General features: G+C 33.5%; 1 protein-coding gene across 1 annotated transcript in view; it reads left to right on the forward strand.

The window, feature by feature from the left end:
- Nucleotides 1-25,435, forward strand: part of Ca-alpha1T (Ca[2+]-channel protein alpha[[1]] subunit T) — a 316,291-nt gene that overhangs the window by 193,662 nt on the left and 97,194 nt on the right. Inside the window, exons 12-17 of the mRNA XM_081731934.1 lie at nt 5,615-5,770; nt 10,303-10,497; nt 13,274-13,421; nt 16,500-16,702; nt 21,330-21,487; nt 24,060-24,215. Coding sequence (XP_081588060.1) covers nt 5,615-5,770; nt 10,303-10,497; nt 13,274-13,421; nt 16,500-16,702; nt 21,330-21,487; nt 24,060-24,215 — 1,016 coding nt within the window. The remainder of the gene's footprint in view (nt 1-5,614; nt 5,771-10,302; nt 10,498-13,273; nt 13,422-16,499; nt 16,703-21,329; nt 21,488-24,059; nt 24,216-25,435) is intronic.

Raw genomic sequence — 25,435 nt, forward strand, 5'->3', positions numbered from 1 at the left:
AAAAAATTTATGATCTATAGTTCCTCTCTAGACTCTTTTGCTAATTAAATTGATGAGAACTGTAGTATATATCTAAACTAAAACTTTTAGTTGACTTCGAGATGTTAATATGTAAATTGCTGGTTCAGATTGAGAACAATGTAATAGAAAGGTCCTACGGTGGGAATGTATATAGTTCGAATCTCACATTAAGTTGTATGCTACGTCCCATACAACTTCTAAATAAGGCGTTAAATTCCAAACGAAAAAGAAGTTGCTTATTGCGATATTTCAGTTTCTCCATTTAGTTTAATATTAGCACTGATATTTCAGACTAAAGATTTTTAAATGTCTAAAATAGATTATTGCATTGTACTTCTTTTCACCAATTCAGTTCGTTTCTGATATGCATAACATCTCGAAAGTAAATTCTGATGGCATAAGACTTAACTAATTAGTCTAGATTTGTTTAAGTAATTCTTACTCGTAGGCATAGTTTACATTTGATTTATTTTTAAATAAACTTCAGTAAAATATTTGATTTAATACAGCACTAATTTTAACAGTATTCATAAACAAGCCATTCCCATGTAATTGATTGTAATATTCTTGTCTTTAGTGAGGGACAGATTCGTGGTTTTATATATTCAACGGTAGACTTACGTCGTGTCATATAGTTACATTTCTGAAACACGTTAAATTCCAAATAGAAAAACATAACATTTATATATAACATATATATATATAAATTAACATTCTAGAATGAAAAATGATTAAGATATTTATATTATAAAATCATTATTAATAACACTTTTTAATATCCTCATAACAACTGAATATTATTATAAGTTATTCAGTCATCATAACAGAGACATTAATTATAAATTTGTGGAAAGAATTTCAATCTTCCTATTGACAGAAAAATAATATACGTTGAAGTTATCGGGCTAATTAGGAATGTGTCATGTAAGTTTTACGTTGCATTTACTCTATAAGTATCCATATAAGGAAATAGAGAAATTCGAATTTCCGTTAATAGTTGTAAATAGTCATACACTGATACCTAACAACAGAAAAAAAAATTGTTACAATTGTATCACATTCTGATACAATTCGTGAGTAATTGTATCATATTCTGATATTGTGTTTTGTGTAACATCTATTTTCTTCATAACTGATAGAGATGCAATTTTTTTACATAGTATTGCATTATGAATACTTAATCTGGAAATAATGTATGTGTTATGTGCTTAGATGATGTTATATATGCTTATTAACTAGCTAACATTCTTCTTTCCATGTTATAAATGTAATAGCTTCGCATGTTGGTAAAATGCATATTTCACTAACACCCTTGATGAAATATGTATAAATTTGGATTCTTATAACAAATGCTGATTTTATTTAGTTTCATATGAGAATAATATATTTTTCTTACAAATATTTTTGTGCATGTTACTTTCCTTCTTAAAAATTCAAAATTAACTATTTCATATCAAGGCGCCAAAAATGAAAAAAGAAAATTAGAAGAAATGAAATATGTTTGTTAACATATAACGTAAAATCATACCTGAAGACGTTGGGAAGCCGTTCAGTAGTAAATTTTTATGTAATTAATTTGAGAAATTGGAAGATTACCGCATTGAATATTCCAGCTGCTAATTACTCCAGGGTCATGTTAACCTGTATTTGACTGTAGTCCAAACGTATCCCAATTCTACTCCTTAGATAAATATAATATGCAAACTAGCGTGAAGTAATAAACTCGTACAAGTTAATTCGTGTCGTTTTAAGTTCACCATAGTTAAGACCAAAGAAAAAATAGATCAACTTTCTTCGCGTCTTTTATCATATTGTGAGAAAGATTGGTTCTCAAAATCTGCCCCTGTTGAACATTTTTAAATATGAACAAGCAAATGTGCCTAAACTACCGGAATGGTAAATTAATTGCCTATCAATGATTTAAAAAATGAACAATTAAATAAAGGATTTATAGCGCTCTGATATGGAATTAGCACCGAAATAACTACTAACCAAATAGTACATGTGTAGAATGACATCTATTTGCTATTTCTAAATTTCAAGGTTCGAGGTCAGAGTTTCTATTCCAGATGAAAAACAAAGGATCGGTAAGGATGTATCCAGTGTATTGAATAGTGATGGTAGTATTCCGTATAGGTATTATTTCAGTTAGTATTGCAATACACTTTATGATTCTTAATGCACGATAGTATATTAGTATATCCTTAAAGTATGATAACACATGTAGAGTACATGTTAAGTAATGTGTAAGAAGGTCAATATGTTTCATTACATTTTCATACATATGAATGTAAGTTTGAATGATATTTGTTGATAGTAATATTGGTTGTTAAATTTCCGCTACTATTATTGAAAATAGTGTATTACAAAATTTATTGTTGTGATTTTTACTTAACTGGAAGAAGGAACGTCTAACTTTTATGTGACAATCTTCCATGTACACAGATACTGTTTAGATGAAGTTTAGACAAACTGACATGTTAAGATGAAGTAAATTTAAAAAAAAAACATAAAATTAGCAGTAAACTCTTAACTACTCTTTTGTTCATTCTTTGTTTGGAACATTTTATCAGTAACATGCTTTCAGTAATTAAAGTTTCATAATAAAGAAGGAAACTTGCTATTAAAAATTTAAGAATGGTCTAATTATTGATTGAATTTTATTTTCGAGCAAGTGTCAGCTTCCATCGCTTGAGTTCAACTTAGTTATTGTGAATATTGTTGCTAGTGAAAACAGCTAGGAATATAAGTGAAAGTATTGTCATTTTCCGGTGATTGGCGTTAAGGACGAACCAACTGACAATCCTACTTTATCAATAAATTTTCAGAATTAGCAATGTTCCAAATAATTCAATCATACTCAAGAAGAGGATATTGAAATCCCATCCTAAGATAAATTCAATAAATAATTTAATTAGATTAGATAAACAGATTCAATAAATAATTCAGTCACAGAAAAAAGAAAGTTGAAATTTTGTTCAACGGTAAATCCAATAAAAATTCAATCAAATTAAACAGAAGAAAGCTGAAACTTTGTGCAAGGATCAATTCAATAAAAGCTCAATCACATTAAAGAGAAGGAAACTTTTGTTCATGGACAAATTCAATTAAATACAAGGATCTTAAAAAATAGAGGATCTGCCCTTTCAATAAAATCTTGAAGCCATGCATCACAGTTTTGCCACCCCTACTCTGCCCACTCCGCCCAATAGGATCGTAATGTTTTGAGCCAACAATCATGGCGGCAACGAAAGTAGCGAATCAGACGATGGCGAAAATGAGAATAGCCAATCAGACTTTTCGATGTTCGGTTGTTATTTGGCTTCATTAATTTAATACGATGTAGATACATATAGGTAGATCCTCTATTTTATAACATTATTGATAAGAAAAGCAAACTAAAACTTTGTCCAAAGACGAATTCAAGAGAAATTAAATTAAATTCAAAAGAAGGAAATTGAAACTTTGTCTAAAGACCAATTAAATAAAATCTCAATTAAATTAAAGAGAAGGAAGTCAAAACTTTGTCCAAAGACAAAGCCAATAAAACTTAGATCAAATTAAAGAGAACAATAATGAAACTTTGTTCAAAGACGAAGTTTGTAAGTAACTCAATTATATTCAAAAGAAAGATATTGAAACTTTTGTCCAAAGACGAATTCAATAAAAATGCAATTAAAGATACTGAAGTTGAAACTTTGTTTAAAGATGAATGCAATAAATATTCAATTTAACTAAAGAGAAGGAAGTTGAAACTTTATCAATGATGAATTCAAGAAAATTAAAGAGAAGGAAGTTGAAACTTGTCCAAAGACGAATTCAATAAAAATTCAATTGAATTAAAGGGATAGAAGTTGAAGCTTGGTCTAAAGACAAATTCAATAAAAATTCAATTAAATTAAAGAAGAGCAAGTTGAAACTTTGTTCAAAGACGAATTCAATTAAATCTAAAAGAAGGAAATTGAAACTTTGTCTACAGATAAATGCAGTAGAAATTCAGTCTAATTCAGAAGAAAGAAATTGAAACTTTTTCCAAAGGCGAATTCAATAAAAATTCAATGAAATTTAAGATAAGGAAGTTAAAACTTTATAAAAAAAGACAAATTCAATAAAACAAAGAAAAAACTGAAAATTTCTTCAAACATGAAGTCCGTAAACAATTCAATTAAATTCAAAAGGAAAGTGTTTAAACCTTGGCCAAAGACAAAGTCCATAAATAATTCAATTAAATTTATTATAAAGGTGTTGAAGCTTTATTCGAAGATAAACTCATTAAATATTTCATTCAAATTCAGGAATAGGATGTAAACACTTCAGAGATAAATTTAACTTTGACCAAAGATCAATTTAACAAATACAGCAATTCATCACAAAGACAAAATCAATACGTAAGTCAATGAAATTAAGGAGAAGGATGTTAAAACTTTATTCAGAGATAAACTCAACAAATAAGTCAATTAAATTCAAGACACGTGTGTTGAAAATGTATCCAAAGATAAATCAAATAAATAGTTCCATCAAATTCAAGAGATGGATATTGCACAATTTCAATGAATACTCAAGAGGATAATCCTTGCGATTTCTAATTATTTTTTTGTTTCATTAAGTGTTGACAGTAATTTATGTTAATCTCACCAACGCACTCCTAATATTTAAAAACTTTTATTAATAACCGTAACAAAATATTAGATAGGTACAAGGAATATTCTTTGATTGCTTTTATTTATCTTTATGAAGAGTTTCAGCCTATTTGTTTGAATTATTATTATCATTACTATTTATTGGCCTAAAACAAATACATTTAAAAGATAGGGAAACCTGGTGTTGCCTTTAAACTCACTAAATAAAGAATTCTGATTTCTGTTATTCATTCTTGTGAAAAGTTTCAGCCTATTTCATTGAATTATCATTATTATTATTTATTGGCCTAAAACAAATACATTTAAAAGATAGGGTAACCTGGTACTGCCTTTAAACTCACTAAATAAAGAATTCTGATTTCTGTTATTCATTCTTGTGAAAAGTTTCAGCCTATTTGATTGAATTATTATTATTATTATTTATTGGCCTAAAACAAATACATTTAAAAGATAGGGAAAATTTAGTTCTGTCTTTACATTTACTAAATAAAGAGTAGATTTAAATTTCAACGATAGAAATATGAAGATGATCATAATATTTCGAAGTATCAATTTCATAAATAAGTTTATACTTGACAGTAAAAACCAAATAAAAGTCAGAATAAACTTGATAATCAAAAATAACATCCTTTAAAGCCATACATAATTATTTCTTGTTTCTTATTCCAAATTAGTCCTTATTTAGTGCTATTTTCAGAACCAAAAATATTAGTATCATGAAATAAACTTTCTGTTTTCTGGCTGGAGAGTTTGTTGCATAAACTTCAATGTGATTAAAATATTTTGAATTCACTTTAATTAACTTTTATTGATGTGCATTGCCGTGAAAAGATAATATTAGGGGCATTTAATATATATTATAAGATTATGGAAGGAATATGAAATTGTATTTTGGATCAATGTTTGAGAATTTATTACTATGTTGTCTTAACTTTGTTTACATCTCGTATTAGATTTTAACTCAAGAAGACTGGAACGTCGTGTTATTCAACGGAATGGAGAAGACGAGCCATTGGGCTGCCCTTTACTTCGTAGCTCTGATGACGTTTGGTAATTACGTTCTATTCAATCTGTTGGTTGCCATCTTGGTTGAAGGATTCTCTGCTGAGGTAATTATTATGTAGTTCGTAGTGAATTAAGTCCAAAGAATATATTTCTGTTTATTTATTACGTATTTATTGTCAAATGTACTCAGCTTTTGTTTTGTTTTAAGAAATAAATTTCTTTCTCTCTTATAGTTAACCTTGACAAAGCGGACATTTTTTCGCAATATTCCGAACTTTTTAAATTGAGAAATGTCAAAAGATAATGCTTTTTTTAAAATTATAACCTGGTAACAATAAGTAATAATAGGAAAATGAGTGACAATGAATCGTAGAGTATAACGTTTCATTGTTTAACTATGTAGATTAACTTTTCACTACCTAGGTATCTTTTGTAACGCGGACTACCAAGGGGGGCCATTTTGTACCCACCAGTTCAGATTAAATATATCTCGCAAAAGAAATATATTAGAAACTCAATATTGACTCACTAGTGACTAAAGTGAACAGTACACGGAATAAAACTAACAGCTGTTTATTATACTAACATCTAGGGAGTGACACTTCTAAATGTCAGTCACATCTCCGTAGTTGGTACAGTCAATTTTGTATAAATCTTCATGATTTCCTGTTTCTAACACATATTTAATGTTGTATAGTGTGAGAGTATATTCTAGGCCGTTTGAGTTTGTGGTGTACAAGTTCTGTCGGTGAATTTTCACAAGGATCTTTCCATTTTCTCCTTCTTCATTTCAGTAATTTCTCCATATCATTTAATCGCAGTTATTATTTGTTAAAACCTTGCACTACCAACAAAGGGAGGGTACTTTGTGCCCACCAACTTAAAGTAGCAAACTTATGAGACACACTAACGTTCAGTTTGCACCACCATAAGGTATACGCTTTAGCTAAACATGTTGAGAAATAATATATTTTTTTTACAAATTTAAAGAAAGATTAGAAGAGTAATTACAAAAAGAAAACATACTGTTGTGGACACAAAGTACCCTCCCTTTGTTGGTAGTGCAAGGTTTTAACAAATAATAACTGCGATTAAATGATATGGAGAAATTACTGAAATGAAGAAGGAGAAAATGGAAGATCCTTGTGAAAATTCACAGACAGAACTTGTACACCATAAACTCAAACGGCCTAGAATATACTCTCACACTATACAACATTAAATATGTGTTAGAAATAGGAAAGCATGAAGATTTATACAAAATTGACTGTACCAACTACGTATATTTAAAAGTACCGTACTATTTCAGCATTATAGACCTCTGACTTCAGGATTGCATCCAGTAGCGTACGCAGGAATTAATTTCGGGAGGGGTCCAAACTCAATATGAGGGTATTTTATATTAAAATTCCTAAAATTGCCCCTAAAATTAGGCTAAATTTACACAAAAGTCGAAATTTCGGGAGGGGTCCGGACCACCAGGACTCACCCCCTGCGTACGTCCCTGGCATAGACCGTTGATAAGTTTTGTTTGGTTTTAATTAAGTTTCTAGCCCTGAACAAATTACTATATAGGTAAACAAGAAAGTTCTGTCACTTTTTCACCCACCACCTTCGAACATCGGTATGTCACCTAAGACGTACCTAGCAGCAAAAAAATAGTCCCCATCAGCATCGAAGACCTTCGGTCAACGTTCTGGAAGTCCATGGATTCCACCACTGTAGAATTTGGTGCGAAGTGAAGCGAAGAAGGTATCAAGTGCATTTTGCACCTCTACTAGAGATTTGAACTGGTGCCCTCTAAGATGATTGTCCAAGGAATAAAACAGGTGATAATCGGATGGTGCAATGTCCGGGAAGTATGGCGGATACAATAGTGTTTCCTATCCAAGGCGCAGAATGGTGTCCCGGAATCATCCTAGCCACTTGGGACTTAGCGTTTTCCTGTAACAGGAAGACCCGATTCAGAAGTACTGGCTCCAGAGTTTTGAGTTTTTCTTGAACACGGCTCAACTGCTGACAATACCACAGTTGCACATACACGCCCTTATGACGGTCTGTAGAGGTCCCATATTCACTCTATCCTTACGCAAGTTCATGGTGTAACTGAACTGCACAACAGTGTTGCCAGACCGATCAGTTGGAAAAGCAGAAGACTCGAAGATTTAAAAAAAAAAGGAGAAAGCAGTAGACACATAAAGCGGCGGCATTTGAGTGCAAATCCAGGGCGAGAAAAAAATTTGCCACTATTAACGTGACAGTGGTCAAAAGAAGCAGGCCAAATTCGTTATCACTTCTATTTCAAAATAAAACAATACATGCAAAACATACATTTGAATTTTAATTACTTCAAAATGTTTCATGAAGAAAATATTTTCCGATGATTAATTAATGTTTTGGAGGTAGAAAGATCGTCATGCCCCCTTTGGATATATTCGTGTGTGGAGTAAAACGTAGTGAATAGCAAAGTGGGGTGGGAAAAGGTCTTATCATACACCTAGTGATAATATAGCTATATGATACAGTCACACGTAATAGTAACATAAGACGATTTTTCGGTGATGATCGTGAAGAGGTGATCTAAGCTACTTTTCCAACCAGGGGTAAAAGTAGTTCTGAAAAGGTAGGGTGACGCACCATCCCCGTGCCTAACTTTGCTTATTATATTTTTTTTAGGAAGTGGGAGGACGCCATAGATATTTTTTTTTGAAATGGGGTAACGACGTTGCCTCTCACTTTTACCTCTGCTTCCAACCCAAGTCCCAATCTAAACAACACGTACTCGTAAATCTTACAGTATGTCATACAGATCGCCAACCATCATGCATATAAAAAATGACGTACAGTTATATTCTTGTATTCATATTATGTACAGCAAAGCTCTATAAATATATGCTCTACAAAGCTTTTTGTATGCATACAGAGAAATTTCCTCTTCTTATGTAAGGAAGAAAAATGAAAATTCAATATTAATAATAATATATTTCTTTCACTTCTCGAAGTAAGGAAAAAGCAGGAGATTGCTTACTTTTCATTTACTTTCGCAGATCAGTAGAAAAAGCATGAGATCTCCTGCAAAATCAGTAGCTCTGGCAACTCTGCTGCACAACCAGGTAGTATGTTGGATATACCCACACCAACAACTGACCTTCGCCTTATCTCCGTTCGTGTTCACCCTCGTGTGATGGCCAATTGAACACAGGCCTCCACAAAAAGTGACAGAACTTCCTTGTTTACTTTATAGTTATTTTCCGTCTTACAGAAGATCGTTTCAGGTTTATGATAACGAACTTGACGCTCTTACTAGCTTAATAAATACCACGATGCCATCAACCGTTGTGCCTGATGTCCAAGCCCTATTTGATTGTTATTGCCCTGCATCTCTGTTTCCACTGAATAAGATTGTGTTGATCAAGTCTGTTCTCGTCTCGTCTGTTCTGCCAAAGACGGTAGAGGGTGTTGACGACAAAACGCACGAATCAACAACGAGAATCCATAAAAATCCATGAAGGGAGCATAAAGGGGATTTTTCAGGAATATCTGTAAAAGGGATTACTTAAATTCACGTTTCGTATGTCATCCACTCCAAATGCCACTACCAGCCTTGTGAATGACAAAGCCTGGTGAATGACAACTTGCGATGTGTCGCTGCCGTATAGGGATGGAACACCATGGCGGTGTAATGCATCCAAAGTTCATATTTTAATAAGCAGCATTGATATTATCCTACTTGCCCACTTTACGTAGCGTAAGCTTTGCTATTAGAGCAATAGCCAACAACAACCATAAATCCGCTTGGAAAACTTCCCATGTATTCACGTACTCAGATAAAACAACCTCTGGAATCATGGGGACGACAGAAGGTGGCAAGAACAGGGTCGGGTTGGCTTATATGTGATACTTTATTTCTGGATACCTTCTGGCCCGAACTGAACGAAATTTGGTGGGCAAGTAGCCCATCGTATAAGGAATAATGATCGCTATACTTGCGTCCAAACTCGGTCAAGAACAGGCTCGGCTCGGCTCGGCTCGATTTATATGTGGTAGTGGCCAGATCTGAACGAAATTTGATGGACAAGTAGCTTATCGTCTGAGGAATAAATTTCGCTATAGGTGATAGCCAAGCTTGGTCAGGTACAGGCTCGACTCGGCACGACTCGATTTGTATGTAATACTGGCCGGATCTGAACAAAAATTGATGGGCAAGTAGCTTGTCGACTAAGAAACAAGTATCGCTTGTTGGTAGTCAGTTATAGGTTCGGGTTGGCTTATAGGTGATACTTTATTTCTGGGTAACTATATTGACCTTCTGAATGAAAATTGGTGGACAAATAACCCAGCAACAGAGACTGTGTTCCATAGCCGGTAGTTTCTGAGTTGGATTCACCGAATGTATTGCGCTTGTTTTAATATTTCTTTTTCTGTCCCACCAAACTAATTTTTTATTCTTCTCTATATCTTTAAATGTAAAGCATAATAAATTATTTTTTTCTTAATTTCTAAATTTTGACTTACAAAATTTCTGCCAGATTTCAACATTGATAAAAAAAATCACACTGTTGTTAAAGTATTTTCCCTTTTTCGTCTAAATTTAATATTTTCGGTTTTCTCAAATGTTTGTGTTTCTTGTTTCCAGCGAAACGAGCGAATGGAGAGGGAGCAGAGAGAGCGACAGAAGGAGCAAGAAAAGGAGAAGCTGGAATTCATTCAAAGCATGCAGGAGTACGAGCAGCAGTGCGAAGAAAGGATGGACTCCGGTTCAGATACAGACAGTGGTTGTGGTAGTGGGGGCGGAGGCAGAGGAGGCGTTGCTGGGGGACTTACGACTCAGGTAAATTAGCTTCATTTGCTTGCTTCTTTCCGTTTTCTAGTTATGTGAAAAACTAGATTCTCTTTATTTAATTTTTTTTTAAAAATCTCTCCAATTTTTTTTATCTACTTCGCTTGACTTTCCGGCTAATAAATTTTGTTTGAAGCTATTCAACGTGGTATATTTTGTTCTTTTATTTTCAGATTTGATTCATTTAAAAGAGCTCAGTATGTTAACTACGGAAGTAAATTATACAATCTCTTTACATTTAGAGTTAATATATGCCTATTGAAGAATTGTACTTTAAAATTAACCAAAAAGATACTAATTTTGCTTTCCTCTGCTGAATGAATTAATGAATCATAAATCATAAATATTTCACTGACAGTATTTTTTAATACAGAGGTAAGAAAAATGTTATTAGAGATAGATAGTGATGTTTAACCTAGAAGTATTTAAACTTCAGAAAACATTCAATCTTTTGTCATTGTATTAACATTAAATTACACATACTGCATTTTTCAAAATAATGTGTTCCCTATGCTTCGTCATACTTGTTTTATAAAAGCTCAGTCATCATCATCATCATAGGTATTCTGCCATATTTGCCAACTGAGAAGCTTTCATGCTCCACAGTCTTCCCCTAACCTCTTTGTCTTCACGTACGATTTCTCTGTTTTGATATCTTCCATTAATTATAGCCTCTTTTGCCCTCTCCTTCTCATTCCTGTCATCATATCCTCTAGCACATCTCTCAAGATACAGTTCCTTCTTAGCCAATATTCCAACCGGTTTCTCTTCCTCTTCTTAATAATATCTAAAATTGTTCTTTTTCCTCCCCACCGTTTGTAACACCTTCTCATTCGCTTTCCGCTTGACCCAGCTAATTCTTTCTATTCTTCTCCACACCCACATTTCGAAAACTTCCAGTTATTTCTTATCATTTTTGCGTAATGTCCATGTTTTGACTTATACGGTACAATACTGCACACGAAGCATTTTATGAGTCATTTTTCGCAGCTCTTTATTCAAAGTCCCATAAAATAGTATTTTCTTCCTCCTAGAGGCTTCTTTCGCCATTTCTATCTTTGCCTTTATTTCACGTTCACATTTCATATCATTACCAATCCTACTACCCAGGTATCGAAAACTAATCACGTGTTCTATTTTCTTCCCTCCTACTTCTATATTTGACACTGACCCCCTTCGTTTCAATCACCATGGCTTTTGTCTTTCTAACATTTATTTTCATCTGATATCCTTCACAGAATAATAAATAATATACAAAATTTGGAAAGTGAGCCAATTAATATTTACAAGTTGCTATTAAATAAATCAATTATTCATTTCAAGGTCTTTCTTGTAATGAAGAAATATAAATGCCCTTACTTATGATCTCATAAGCTGCTTAACTGATATTTCTCTCCTTTCCATAACATCAATTAAAAGATGTTAGTTTACTTAATAGTATTTTTGTAGAAACTATCTGCTTTGCTTCCTAAATTTTGACTTTCTTTATTGCCTTAAGTCATTCACTTATATTTTAAAAATGATAAACATAAGAGAGACCGAATGTTGTATCTAGCAGCAAAAACAACAAATAGTCTTCTTTAAAATTCTGTACACCACTTTCGTTTGAATATCTCTGTATTCATATCCATAGGTACTGAGAAAAGTTAAAATATAGTATTAAATACCACTAGATAAAGACAATCATGATAATTATAAAATTTAACAAGGGGAAACTTACAATTTGATTGCACAATACTTTGAGTCTTTTGTTTGATCTAGAGAGAATATTGACTATTTTCTGAATCTTTCGCATGAAAGAGAGAACGTTGCTTAGTTTCCGTGTCTTTTGTTTGATGAAGAAAACGTTGGCTGTTCTCTGTGTCTTTTGTATGATAGAGAAACCAACCATTTTCGTGCCTTTTATTTGATAATGAGAGAATGTTTACCATTCTCTGAGTCTTTTGTTTAACAGAAAGAATGTTGACCATATTTTTATCTTATGCCTGATATAAAACGTTTATCTTTCTCTATGAGCCTTTTATTTGATAGAGAGATAATTTAACGTTCTCAGAGTTTTTTTGTTTGATAGCGAGAAAACGTTTATAGTTCTCCGTGTCTTTTGTTTAATAGAGAGAGAACTTTTACAGTTCTCTGAGTCTTTTGTTTGATAGAGATAATATTGACCATTTTTGTCTTATGCTTGATAACGAGAAAACGTTTATCTTTCTCTGAGTCTTTTGTTTCATAGAGAGAGAGAGAATGTTTACCGTTCTCTGAGTCTTTTGTTTGATATAGAGAGAGCGTTTAACGTTCTTCGAGTCTTGTTTGATATAGAGATAGCGTTTACCTTTCTCTGAGTTGATTGTTTGACTAGAATTAGAACGTTTACGTTCTCTGAGTTGTTTGTTTGATACAGAGAGAGCATTTACCTTTCTCTGAGTTATTTGTTTGATACAGAGAGAGTATTTACCTTTCTCTGAGTTGTTTGTTTGATATAGAGAGAACGTTTACCGTTCTCTGAGTCTTTTGTTTGGTATAGAGAAAGTATTTACCGTTCTCCAAGCCTTGTTTGACATAGAGAGAGCACTTACCGTTCTCTGAGTCTTTTGTTTCATATTGAGAACGTTGACCTCTCTCTGAGTGTTTTGTTTGATTGTACGTCTTTGCTTGTTTTATTATTTTAACTTTAATATCCCTATCCTTTATTTTTATCATTTGTCATCACATTTCAATATTTACTACGTATCAGTGTTTGTAGCTGTGTAACGTGCTTTTTCTTTCTTAGCAGGACATGAAGAAGAAAAGCACTGGGAGTTTGGGCAATACTGATGACGTAAGAAAAATTAAGGATAACGAGGCCAGAGAAAGAGAGAATGGGTTGAAACAACTGCAAATGGTTATTGACTACGAACCCAAGTGTAACATTCAGAAAGGTAAACAAACAGATATTTAAGGTCTTGAATAGAGTAGTTACCATTTTCTTTTGAGATATAGTTCCTAGCTTATATCAAAGCAAATTATAAAATCGTTTAGCTGCGATACCGGTAATTGTATTCGACCTATGTCGTGAGTTGTTTGGTTATGTTTGTACACATTTATACAGAAGCATTGTGCTTTAGTAATGTTTGTGTTGTACCTCCTGTATTTGTCTATAATGTGAAAACAAAGCATTGATCACTGTCCTCGAGTCCTCAACAAAGTCCAATACACCCTGTCATCGTATTTTAAACACGATGGCGGTTGGCGATGTCCTGTGATTGGTTGAAAGCTGTCAGAGAATCGAGCTCCTGCTCGCGATAGCCCATTTGCTTATTAATTTTAGACTGGACACGTACAATGTTATATTTACAATGTTTGTACACAATATAATCTATCATATACACCATGGGAACTCTACAGATTTTCCTGGACATGCAGTACACAACAGCAAGGTTGTCAAGGTATATCATTGGTTGGGCATCTCTATACAATAAGATGGCCGAAGCTGCAGCCAATGAACTCATCAGTAATGAAGAAAGAGAACTCATGTTCCCACTGAAACATAAAAATAGCGCTACCATCCTCATGAGTGACCGCAATTATAGAGTGGCATCTACATAAGGTCATATGAAACGACAAACTGGACCATATGGGTGCAGGTCGTGATGCTACATTTATGGCTGCGTTACATACAAATACATAAAAATGTCGCTGAAACACAGTGTGAGCTAGAGAGTACAAGGGTGAACACTGGGGTGACCCACACTATGTATCCTGTCAAAACTTGAGTTCGGTGAGATATGTGAAGCATATTCCGAGGACATGACCTAATAATATCTAAATATATGTGTTGTACAGACATAGTGTTAGTATTAAAATCAAGATCAATGCTTAAAGAAAGATCAACGCTTTGACAGCATCATGATAGATTTAGACACATTCATACGAATGGCTAATTGCTGCAAAATTTGAATACCTTTTAAGAGCAAAGACTGAAGGTCCAACAACAAAATATCATCATAATATAACAGGAAGAAAATACGTGTGGGGAGATGATTTCTCAGTTCCAATTGGAGCGCCAATTGGCTCAAAAACCACTCCATAGGAGTCTCTTGAAGCGAAAATAGCATCATGCTAAACAAATTCCAAAATATCTTCCAGTTGTAGTAGCTAGAGCATAATTAAATTTATTAGTAATATCGGTATTTTGATATAATTTGGGAGCTCAAATTTCCCGCATATTTTAAGAAACAACAAAAAAAATGGCAATTTCAATGACGAAATGCAAGTGAAAGCACGATTCAAGAAGTACCTTGATTTTCTTTTTCAATAGGCAATCTTTTGCTTTTTTTTTTTAGAAAGTATCAAAAATATCTTGAGATTTTTTTATTTCAATCTGTGAACACTTTGAAATCTTTTTACAGTTGTTTTGTGTAATAAATTCTTTAAAATCAACATTTTAAAGATATCATTCAAAATGACCATAGGGAAGCAAAAAACTCCCATTATTTTACGAAAGAAAAATGTTGGAAAACCTAGTTGTTAGGTTTTAATGTTCATCCAGCGTCGTGAAGACAATCGGGCAGGTATTTTGAGTGAAGATATACCGCGTGCTCTGTTTTTAATTTTTTGACATTTTTTTTCTACAAACGTTGATAATGACGTAGAATTAAAGATGAAGACAATGCAAACGGTTTCCTACTAAGAATAATGATGCATATATATTCGTTACAAAAACCATTTTCAAGACCACATCACTACAAATAATAATAATAATAATAATAATAATAATAATAATAATAATAATAATAATAATAATAATAATAATAATAATAATAATAATAATTTTGCATTATTTCGTGGAGTTTGATTTCATGCTATAATACTCAAAATTTTATATCAAAAAGGCATTTTAGTAAATTGTGGATCACACAAGAATGTACAGAGTGATCCTGAAAAAAATGTGCACAAACTCCGGAAGGTGATTTGTGACATCAAAAGAAGACAAAAAGATCTTTTTTGTACCTAGGTGTATTGTCGAATTCCGAGTCGTGTAAGAGTAACAACCGTGCCAACTTGGAATCGATAATCGAATCGTGACAATTGGAACGGAACAGAAAGGTGTGCACATACTTCGTGAGGAAACTCCAACCGTTTCGATTCCAAGTTTTCATCCATGTCACTCGTACACGAGGCGGAATTCGACAACATGGAAGAGGACTTTTTTTGTGTTCTTTTGATGTCATGAATCACCTCCCGGAGTTTGTGCACATCTTTCAGGTTCACTGCAGGTTGTCTATTATAACGTGCCAATTTTATTGTGTAGCCCACATGGTCAAGTATAATTGATCCTTGCATTTACTTTCATGAGATGCTATTAAATCTTTTAGTTTTACATTCCACGCTTGTATCCTGTAGAGAAAAGAATACGTATCATTAATGAAAGTAAAAGAGTATGAAAAAATTGGTGGAATGAGAGTGTAGGATGAAAAAGAAGAACCCCAACCATTGATACTAAGTCGTCCACCACAAACCCACATGGCCTAAGGATCTGTCGCGCTAGACAAGCGCTTTACCACTACGCCACTGTGCCCCCCCCCAGTACTGATTAATTGTTAGTTAATTCCTTTAATTCCTTCACAACATAAGGATTAAATTCGGATCAATAATATTTAGATTTTCACAGTATGACAGTGCCTTAGTGGTAAAGCGCTTATATCTGGTGCGTTGGAGGTGGGGGAGGCCGCGGTGACTCAGTGGTAGAGCGTTCATCTCTGGTGCTTGGGGTCCCGGATTTAATTCCAGCCCCCGCCAAGTGAAATTTGTGGTGGACAAACACCGTGTGCGTGGGTTTTCTCGGGGTTCTCCCGTTTCCTCCCACTTTCTTAATTCCACCATTCCACCATAGTAACGTTGCAATATTCTTAAATATCATATAAAATTCTCCATACTGTCATTTAACTGTGTGTTCAGATTCAAATGCCAAATTCAAATGCACTGACTTTTTTTTCTTATTTGTTTATTTCACACAGAGAGCAAGATGCTTGGCCAGCCGGGTATTGTGAAGCCAGATTTTCCGCATATGCCTCCAATTATTACGCATACCGCAGCCACACCACAAGATTCACCCAACACCACTTTAGAACCGAGCATGCGGGACTTAAACAATAGACTGTCTCCAGCTATGGCGCTGTATGCTAGTACCATGTCCATTGATTCCATCGACAGATCATCGGTAAGTATTATCTGGTATCGCTAATATGTTTCGTTCTGTAGCATTTGGATTAGGAAAGATCACTAAACATTTAGTACTACCTGATATCGGTAATATGTTTTATTCTGTAACATTTGAATTAGGAAAGACCACTAAACACTTAGTATTACCTGGTATCGGTAATGTTTCATTCTGTAACATTTGGATTAGGAAAGACCATTAAACACTTACAAGTAACACTTCCGAAGTGTAACACTCCGAATTTGATAAAATTTGGCAGGTAGATACTACACATAAAATAATCGAATACGCGCTTTTCATTTCTGCGGAAAAACGCAAAAGACCCACCCAAAATTTTGAAAGTTGACACCCGAAAGGCAAGAACAAGTGAACCGAAGTGAATGAAATTGTGCACAGATATTGTAGACGTAAAATGAGGGAATACGGGTTTCGTATTTTCCTGGAAAAAACGGTTGGGTGGGGCACGGACCCCTCCCAACCTTTGATCACGAAATATCAAAAATGCTAGTAACAGTATGGCAGATGTGTGTAAAGGACATGAAGAATTGCAACGAAACTTTGTGTATGAACAATAGGCAAAAAATAAACAAATACGTTTTTTTGTTTTGGAATTTGACCCCGAAAGGCAAGAAGAAGTGTACCGAAGTGAATGAAATATGCACAAATATTGTAGAGGTAAGATGAGGGAATACGTGTTTCGTATTTTGCTGAAAAGGAAAAAAAACTGTTGAATGGACCGAGGCGTTGAGGGGCGGAGGGAGTGGACTGAAGCGAATAAAATTGTACGTAGATATTGGATATGTAAAATATGGCCTTTTGTGTTTCACAAGTGTCTCCATCCGATTTCTTCAAATTTGGCAGATCAACTAGAAGCACAAACAGTATAGAGTATTTTATAGTATTTCAGGAGGTACCTTTAACCCTTACAATGTTTTTTCCGCATAAACAAAACCAAGTGTCGATTTATTTCCAGTTTGCTGTTGATGTGCCAAATTTGAAGCAAAACGGATAGGGACACTTGAGAAACATGAAAGGTTTTATTTTGCATAGAGTCTATATAATATCTACACAAAATTTCATTTGCTTCGGTCCACTACTTCCTGCGCTATTACGGTAATATTTACTTTTTTCGGATGGGGCCTCGGTCCCAACACTGTTTTTCCGCACAAATTAAAACACGCTTTATTTATTGTTTTGCAAATTGTCCCTATACGAAGTTTTGTTGCAATTCTCCATATTCTTTAGGAACTTCTGACGTATGCTTATTTGCACTTTTGATATTTCGTAATCAACGGTTTAGGAGGTCCGTGCCTCACTCAACAGCTTTTTCCCAGGAAAATACGAAACCCAATTATCCCATTTTATGTCTACAATATTTGCGCACAATGTCATTCAATTCGGTGCACTTCTTCTTGCCTTTTGGGCCTCAAATTTCAAATTTTTTTGTGGGGGCTTTTGCCTCCTAAAACCATTTTTCCGCAGAAAACAAAAAACCCGTATTCGTTAATTTTTTTTCGTATTGTCCCTACAGAATGTGAGGTTCCAATTCTTCATGTCCTTTAAGCACTTCTGACATACTGTTATTAGCACTTTTGATATTTCACGATCAAAGTTTTGGAGGAGTCTGTGTCCTACCTAAACGGTTTTCTTTTCTTTTTTCAGAAAAATAAGAAACCCGTTTTCCTCATTTTATGTCTATGATATCTGTGCACAATTTCATTCACTTCGGTATATTTCCTCTGGCCTTTCGGACCTCAACTTTAAAAGTTTTGGATGGGGGCTTTTGCCCCCTAAAACCGTTTTTCCGCAGAAAATAGAAAACCCGTATTCGTTTATATTATGCGTATTGTTCATACACAAAGTTTCGTTGCAATTCTTCATGTCTTTGCACACATCTGACATACTGTTACTAGCTTTTTTGATATTACACGATCAAAGGTTTGGAGAGGTCCGTGCCCCACCCAACAGTTTTTTTCTTTTTTCGGGAAAATACGAAACCCGTATTCCCTCATTTTATGTCTACAATATGTGTGTACAATTTCGTTGACTTCGGTTCAATTGTTTTTGGCTTTTGGGCGTCAACTTTCAAAATTTTGTTTGGGGTATTTTGCCCCCTAAAACCGTTTTTCCGCAGAAAATAAAAAACACGTATTCGTTTATTTCATGTGTAGTATCTACCTGCCAAATTTTATCGAAATCGGATTCGGAAGTATTACTTGTTAGTATTACCTGGTACTGTAACATTTGGATTAGAAAAGACCATTAAACACTTAGTATTACCTGGTATTGGTAATATGTTTCATTCCGTAACATTTGAATTAGGAAAAGATATCGACAAGAAGATTTTGATATAGATTGAAGAACATGTTTCGCCTCTAATTTTATTCCTCCATTGCAACCAGAAGTGATAAACATCAATTAACACTTTAGATTTCAATAATCTCCATAAAGCAAACACAATAAGAGATTGCGAATAATGCCTTTTTTATATTAATTCAGCATCCGAGGAACGGGTTCTATCTTTGATCTTATTTTTTCTATTGCAACCAATAGTTATAAATGTACTATTTCAAGTCTGTGTGTTGAATTTGCATAGTTTGAAGTCTATCATAGACTGAAAGAGAAAACATACATGACATAGTTATAAAAATATAGGTATAACTGGAAACGTGTGTTTTATGATACTTTTCGTATAAATGTTCGGAATAAACGTACTTTCCGTACGAAAGAAAGAACTGTATACAGACAGTCAGGATTTCACATACATATGAATGTATATAATATATAGCTGGTACAGGTAACATACGTATACGTATGTAATATACGGAAAACTGTTAAGTGTTAGACATTCTGAAGCGGCATGATGTAGCATCTAAACGGGAAAAGAACACTATGTATGTAACATATAGATAACGTATACTCTGTAGAGATTTCCGTAGTAAACATATGGATTCCGTATATTTGTATAATATATCGCTGTCCAGATCACAGATTTTTCTGTGTAGTTTCACACTGAAACAAAATTAACTTATTATTATTATTATTATTATTATTATATTTGCAGAAGTTTAAAATACAGCCGTGACACACTTTACACTAAAAGTAAACTACATAATACGCGTATATAAGATGAAGAAGTAATTAAAGATATCAAAAAATGATTTCTAACAATACCAATACTAGGTCTTTATATACCGGTACGTAAATATTACTTACTCAAGATTTTAAAGTACATTCTGAAATATGTTTCTGTCGGAATACCAGTATGTCAATTTCGGGAAATAAAGTAAGTTTTTCAGAGTTATGAATCTGTAAATTATGCATTGGTGTTAACTTTGTGTCTATGGATTGTGAGCAACTTAGTGTTGCGTTTATGCCATGGCAGGACCCAAACATTCAAATCTGATATTTATTGTTCCGACGTTACTGTCCCATTTGTCTTTTTTTCTTTTAATAACAACAAACCTCCTTTTTCACTCCCAGAATCGGGGGTTTATGTTTAACAGCTCTATTTTACTTAAAGTTCGGATATATGTTGCATTCGGGGGGAAAATAGAGAAAAAATTAAATAAATAACATTTTATCAAAAAAGATCAAGAGTATGAATTAAATCATATTGTATCATATGTTTGAAAAGTGATTTAATTTTTATCGAAAACATAAAAAAGGATAAAGAAAAGTCCATTGTATTATATGTTAGAAGTGTGTTTAATTTTCTTCAAAAACTTCAAGAACTTATTAAAGAAATAACTGTACCCGATATTACATCTCTGACGTGAGAGAAATCTTTAATTTTAGTCAAAATATTAATGCTTAACGAAAGAAAAGTAGTCTATATTATATAAAGAAATTCAAAACTACATATATTTTGTTATGACCCTGAGAAGTGTGCTTAATTTTAATTAAAAAATCAAGAACTTAAAGAAAAGTGCACTGTATTGCATTCTAAGAAGTGTCTATAATTTCGAACAAAACAATAAGAGCGTAAAGAAAGAAAACTACACTCCATTATATCTCTGAGAAGAATGTTTAATTTTAATCATAAACATCAAGAATTTAATCAAAAAAGTGTTTCATTTTAATCAAAACCATCAAGAATTTTAAACACATACGTTTTATTAAGTCTCTGAGAAGAGTGTTTAATTTTTAATCATAAACGTTAAAAATTTAATCAGAAAAGTGTTTAATTTTAATCAAAACTATCAAAAATTTTAAACACATATGTTTTATTATGTCTCTGAGAAGAGTGTTTAATTTTTAATCATAAACGTTAAAAATTTAATCAGAAAAGTGTTTAATTTTAATCAAAACCATCAAGAATTTTAAACACATATGTTTTATTATGTCTCTGAGAAGAGTGTTTAATCTTTAATCATAAACGTTAAAAATTTAATCAAAAAAATGTTTAATTTTAATCAAAATTATCAAGAACTCTAAACATACTTTGTATATATTTTATTGTGTCTCTGATAACAGTTGTTCATTTTAATGAAAAACATCAAGAATTTAAAATAATTTTATCTCTGATAAATATGTTTGTTTTTAATCTAAAACATTAAGAACTTTAAAAATATATTTTATTATATTTCTTAGGAAAAAATATATTTAATCTATCTATTTATTTCAGTCATCCCAGTGCAGTATTCCAGGGCTTTTGAAGCCTCCAAATAACAAGCTGAACAATTTAACAGCACAACCTAGTGTTTGTCGCCGTGGAAGCTTTGCAAATCATTCCAGAGAGTTAGGAAGGAAGGACAGCATCTCTGTTTCCACTAACACGACGAGGTAACGTTATTATTATTATTATTATACTGTTTATGTCAGATTTTTTTGTCGAAATCTTAACTTTCAATGTAAACACTCATATTTAGTCCTACTTAAATCCATTATATAAAAGAACTGTAGAATTTAACCTAAGGGGATCTTATACCTTTTACCCCTGGTTTCTCAGTCCCCATAAGATAACATGTAAATTTTAATTCATAAATACCTAACGAAGTATGGTACCCAACAACTTAAAATTCTTCATACGAATACAAAAAAGCAAAAGAAATTGGATTATTGTTTCAATTTCACGCTTAGTGACGTAGATAAACTTTTTTGTTACCATTATAAAGAACTATATATTACACAGTGGTTGAAGGTTGTCTGCTCCAATTTGGTTTTCGCGAATAGGTGTGCTCCTGAGAGGCAGGGATTCCCCCTTAAGTCCTTTTCCATTGGGTGTAGTAGAACGTCGCAGGGTGCCACTCTCATTCTATTTGTTTCTTTCGTTTCTGCAGAGCGCATAGAAGATTTTCTGTAAACGCCACACAGGAAGAATAATAATTTGAACTGCTTCTTGCGATTTCCTGCTGCATGATATATAATGAGAAAGCAAGGATCAAGTAGAGAAAGTCAATTTGTTCATTAGTAATAACTCTAGGTATCAAGTATTCTAACATTATTAGAATTTAGTACATTCTAATTTTCCTTATACAACACTTTCTATCACGTCTCTCAAAATACAATTTCTTCTCAAATTAGTTTACTTTCCTATTCTTTCTTCCCAGCTTTTATCAACATTTTCCCTTTGCTCCTCAACATTCCATCCAAATAAATTTGTTCACTTTTCACGTTTTAACATTTTCGCATTTGTTTTCGACGTTTCATCCTCATATATGTCTTCATTCTTTCAAGCTCTTGTTAACATTTCTACATGTTTGTCTCATTTTCCATCCAAATCATTTTCTTAGCTCTTTCAAGCCTTTACTAACATTTCAGCATTGCTTTTTTTTATTTTCAATCCATATTAATTTCTTCATTCTTTTAAGCTTTTACCAACATTTCTGCTTTCTTCTTCCATATTCCATCCATGTGTATGTCTTCATTCTTTCAAGCTTTCTCTCAGTGGTAGAGCGTTCACCTCCGGTGCTTGGGGTCCCTGGTTCAATCCCAGCTCGCGCCGTGTAGACTTTGTGGTGGACAAACACAGTGCTCGTGGGTTCTCCCGTTTCCTCCCACTTTATTCATTCCACCATTTCACTCATCTCTCATCATCACCGTCTCCTTTAGCCTAACCGGCATAACCGTGAGACGTACAACTGAAAGATTTCATTTTATTTTCATCCACAATGTATACATTATATTTAAAGTTAGATGTTTTTCAGTTCATTTTTGGCAATATAGTAAACTGAGAATGTTTCAGGATGATATGTAACAGATGAAAGATTGATGCACTCATACAGTGAAGAAGTTGGACTAAAATTCTATTAATGATAATTTTAAAAATCGTGTTCGTATACAGCGCCAGGTTTTAAGATTTTGCCGTTCCCAGTCCGAAAAGTGTTTGTCTCCCCTTACCCCGATGTAGAATATCTAGAGACAATAGAATTTAAAAAAAAACTTATTTAAAAAAAACATTTAAAATATCAATAAAACGAATAGAATGTGTTTTCATTGCTGAATATTACGTTTCTACCATAATCAGAAAATGTCTTTTTATTCACAACTGAAAAGGACGTATCTTTATTATGAAACAGAGTAAGAAAATTTGTATTTATTATTTTAATAATGTTTATTATTATTATTATTATTATTATTATTATTATTATTATTATTATTATTATTATTATTATTATCGTTACCAGGGGCGGATCCAGGATATGATCAAGAGAGGGGCTAAACCATATTTTACCGTTTTATCCAGTGTAAAGCAGGATTGAAGCCCATTTTATCCAGTTTATACCTGAGCGTCAAGGAGGAGGGTTATAGCCCCCCCTTGGATCCGCCACTGATCGTTAATATTGTTCAACTTTTGTTAGTTTTCTATATTTTTTTTTATTAAATTTTCGTCTAAAGTGCTCCCTTAGCGGGGCTGCATTAACCAATCTGGAGACCCGGAGCTACAAGAAATATGATCCCTGTTGACTTTACCTAATACATTTATGTGAACGTGCAGTAGGAAAGTTAAGGGAATATGCATAGTTCTACGACATGAGCCATGCTATGCATTAGATGATATTATATCATTGGAACTTTCCAAATTTTGACAGTGGACGTAATAAACAAAGAAATTTCTATCATACTTTTGGTCATATTTTATCTTATGCTGATGATTGTATCTTGTATGATTCTTTTTAGACACTCGATTGGGATTTTGATCAGAGTGGAGACCCCTGTCTACTTGGAGGCCCTGGTCTATAGCCCCCTAAGCCCCCATAATCCCTAGGCCTAGGCCTCCAAGAGCCTAATGTAGCCTAATGAGCCTAATGTAAAGCATAATGTTCGTGCGTATATTTTTGGCTACACAAATCACTAATTCCAGAATACCTTATTTTGTTATTTCACAAGGTCATGTGCTTATTTTCTTGTGTAGTACTCCGAAGATGCAACGGAGGTGTTCCTGGAAGCTGAGTAGACCGTCTTTAAGGAGGAAATCGAAAAGTAGGGACAGATGCTACTCGGGTTCCGAAGAGGAGGGGGAGGAGATCGTCCTTAATAATGGCCTCAACAACAACAATATTAATCCATTGTAAGTAATTACATTTGTAACTTTTTTAAAAGTTTATTATATAATATTCGAAATTTTGAATTGAATAATATCGAAATCAAAAATACGGTAAAATCTGTTTAATTTATTGTTACTATGAAATCATACATGAGCCTGCAGTCAGATTAAGTAGATGACCAAACTACAAAAAAATCATAGTAACCTGTCCACCTTTACTTCTACCAAAATGCAAAACCAATAGCCTCGATTTCCTTTAAAATTTAGTTTCTCGCTAATGACAATATGCAATTCTATTACTTTCTCTACGTCTTTGAATAAATAGTTAAGAGAAACATTTATAGATGTTTCGTGTATAGCATTACGAGGGCAATTCGAATAAAAAGAACGCCGTTGGTTATTAATGACATATACTTGCAAATACTGAAGTTATATTATACGAATTAGAAAAGTACAACATTACGTTGCTTTTCAACATATTCACTATTCAAATTGAGGCACTTGTCATAACGTTTTACAAGGTTTGAAATTCTTTCTGCAGAAAAATCATCCGCCTGGAAATGAAGCCACTCGCTGAAGCATTGTGAAGCGCATTGTCATTGTCAAAACAGTGCGACGCAAGCCATTGTTTCATGTGTCTGAAGAGGTGGTAGTTGCTCGGCACCAAATCTGAGCTATAGGGCTGACTATAGATGGGCGCCTACTTCTTGCGGCATCGTGCACGTTAATTTGTCCATCTTTTAAACATGTGACACCATTCACGTACAACACCTTCATTCATCCCGTTTGGTTCGTAAACACCATACAGTTCGTGATCAATTGCAGCTTCCGAAAGTTTTTTCGCACTCAGAAATCGTATTACCGCACACACTTCACATTTGGCGTTTTTTTTTTTTTCTATTGGAACGTTCATTTTCAATTGTTGTTGCAGACGAGTGAACTGCAACACAACCCTCTCCTTCCGATGCTCATTGTCTACTGAACTACTTCACACAGCGCCACAGGACTAACGTCGCTCTTCCAGGCCATTTCTCGCGGATGCGCAAATGGACATTTTTCGAATTGCCCTTGTATATTTTATGGGTCAAAAACATTAATAGTACTCAAAATCAACGAATATACACTGCAGAATTTCGAAGTGCGAGTATGAAGAAGAATGGAAGGAATTAATTGGGCCCTGAAACACCAGTGAGGAAATTATGGAAAGTTTGGTGAGAGGTAATAGAGGAAAAAAAGAAAGAAGA

The sequence above is a fragment of the Thermobia domestica genome, chromosome 11 (assembly GCF_964235325.1).
Source record: "Thermobia domestica chromosome 11, izTheDome1.hap1.1, whole genome shotgun sequence".
Lineage (NCBI taxonomy): Eukaryota > Metazoa > Arthropoda > Insecta > Zygentoma > Lepismatidae > Thermobia > Thermobia domestica.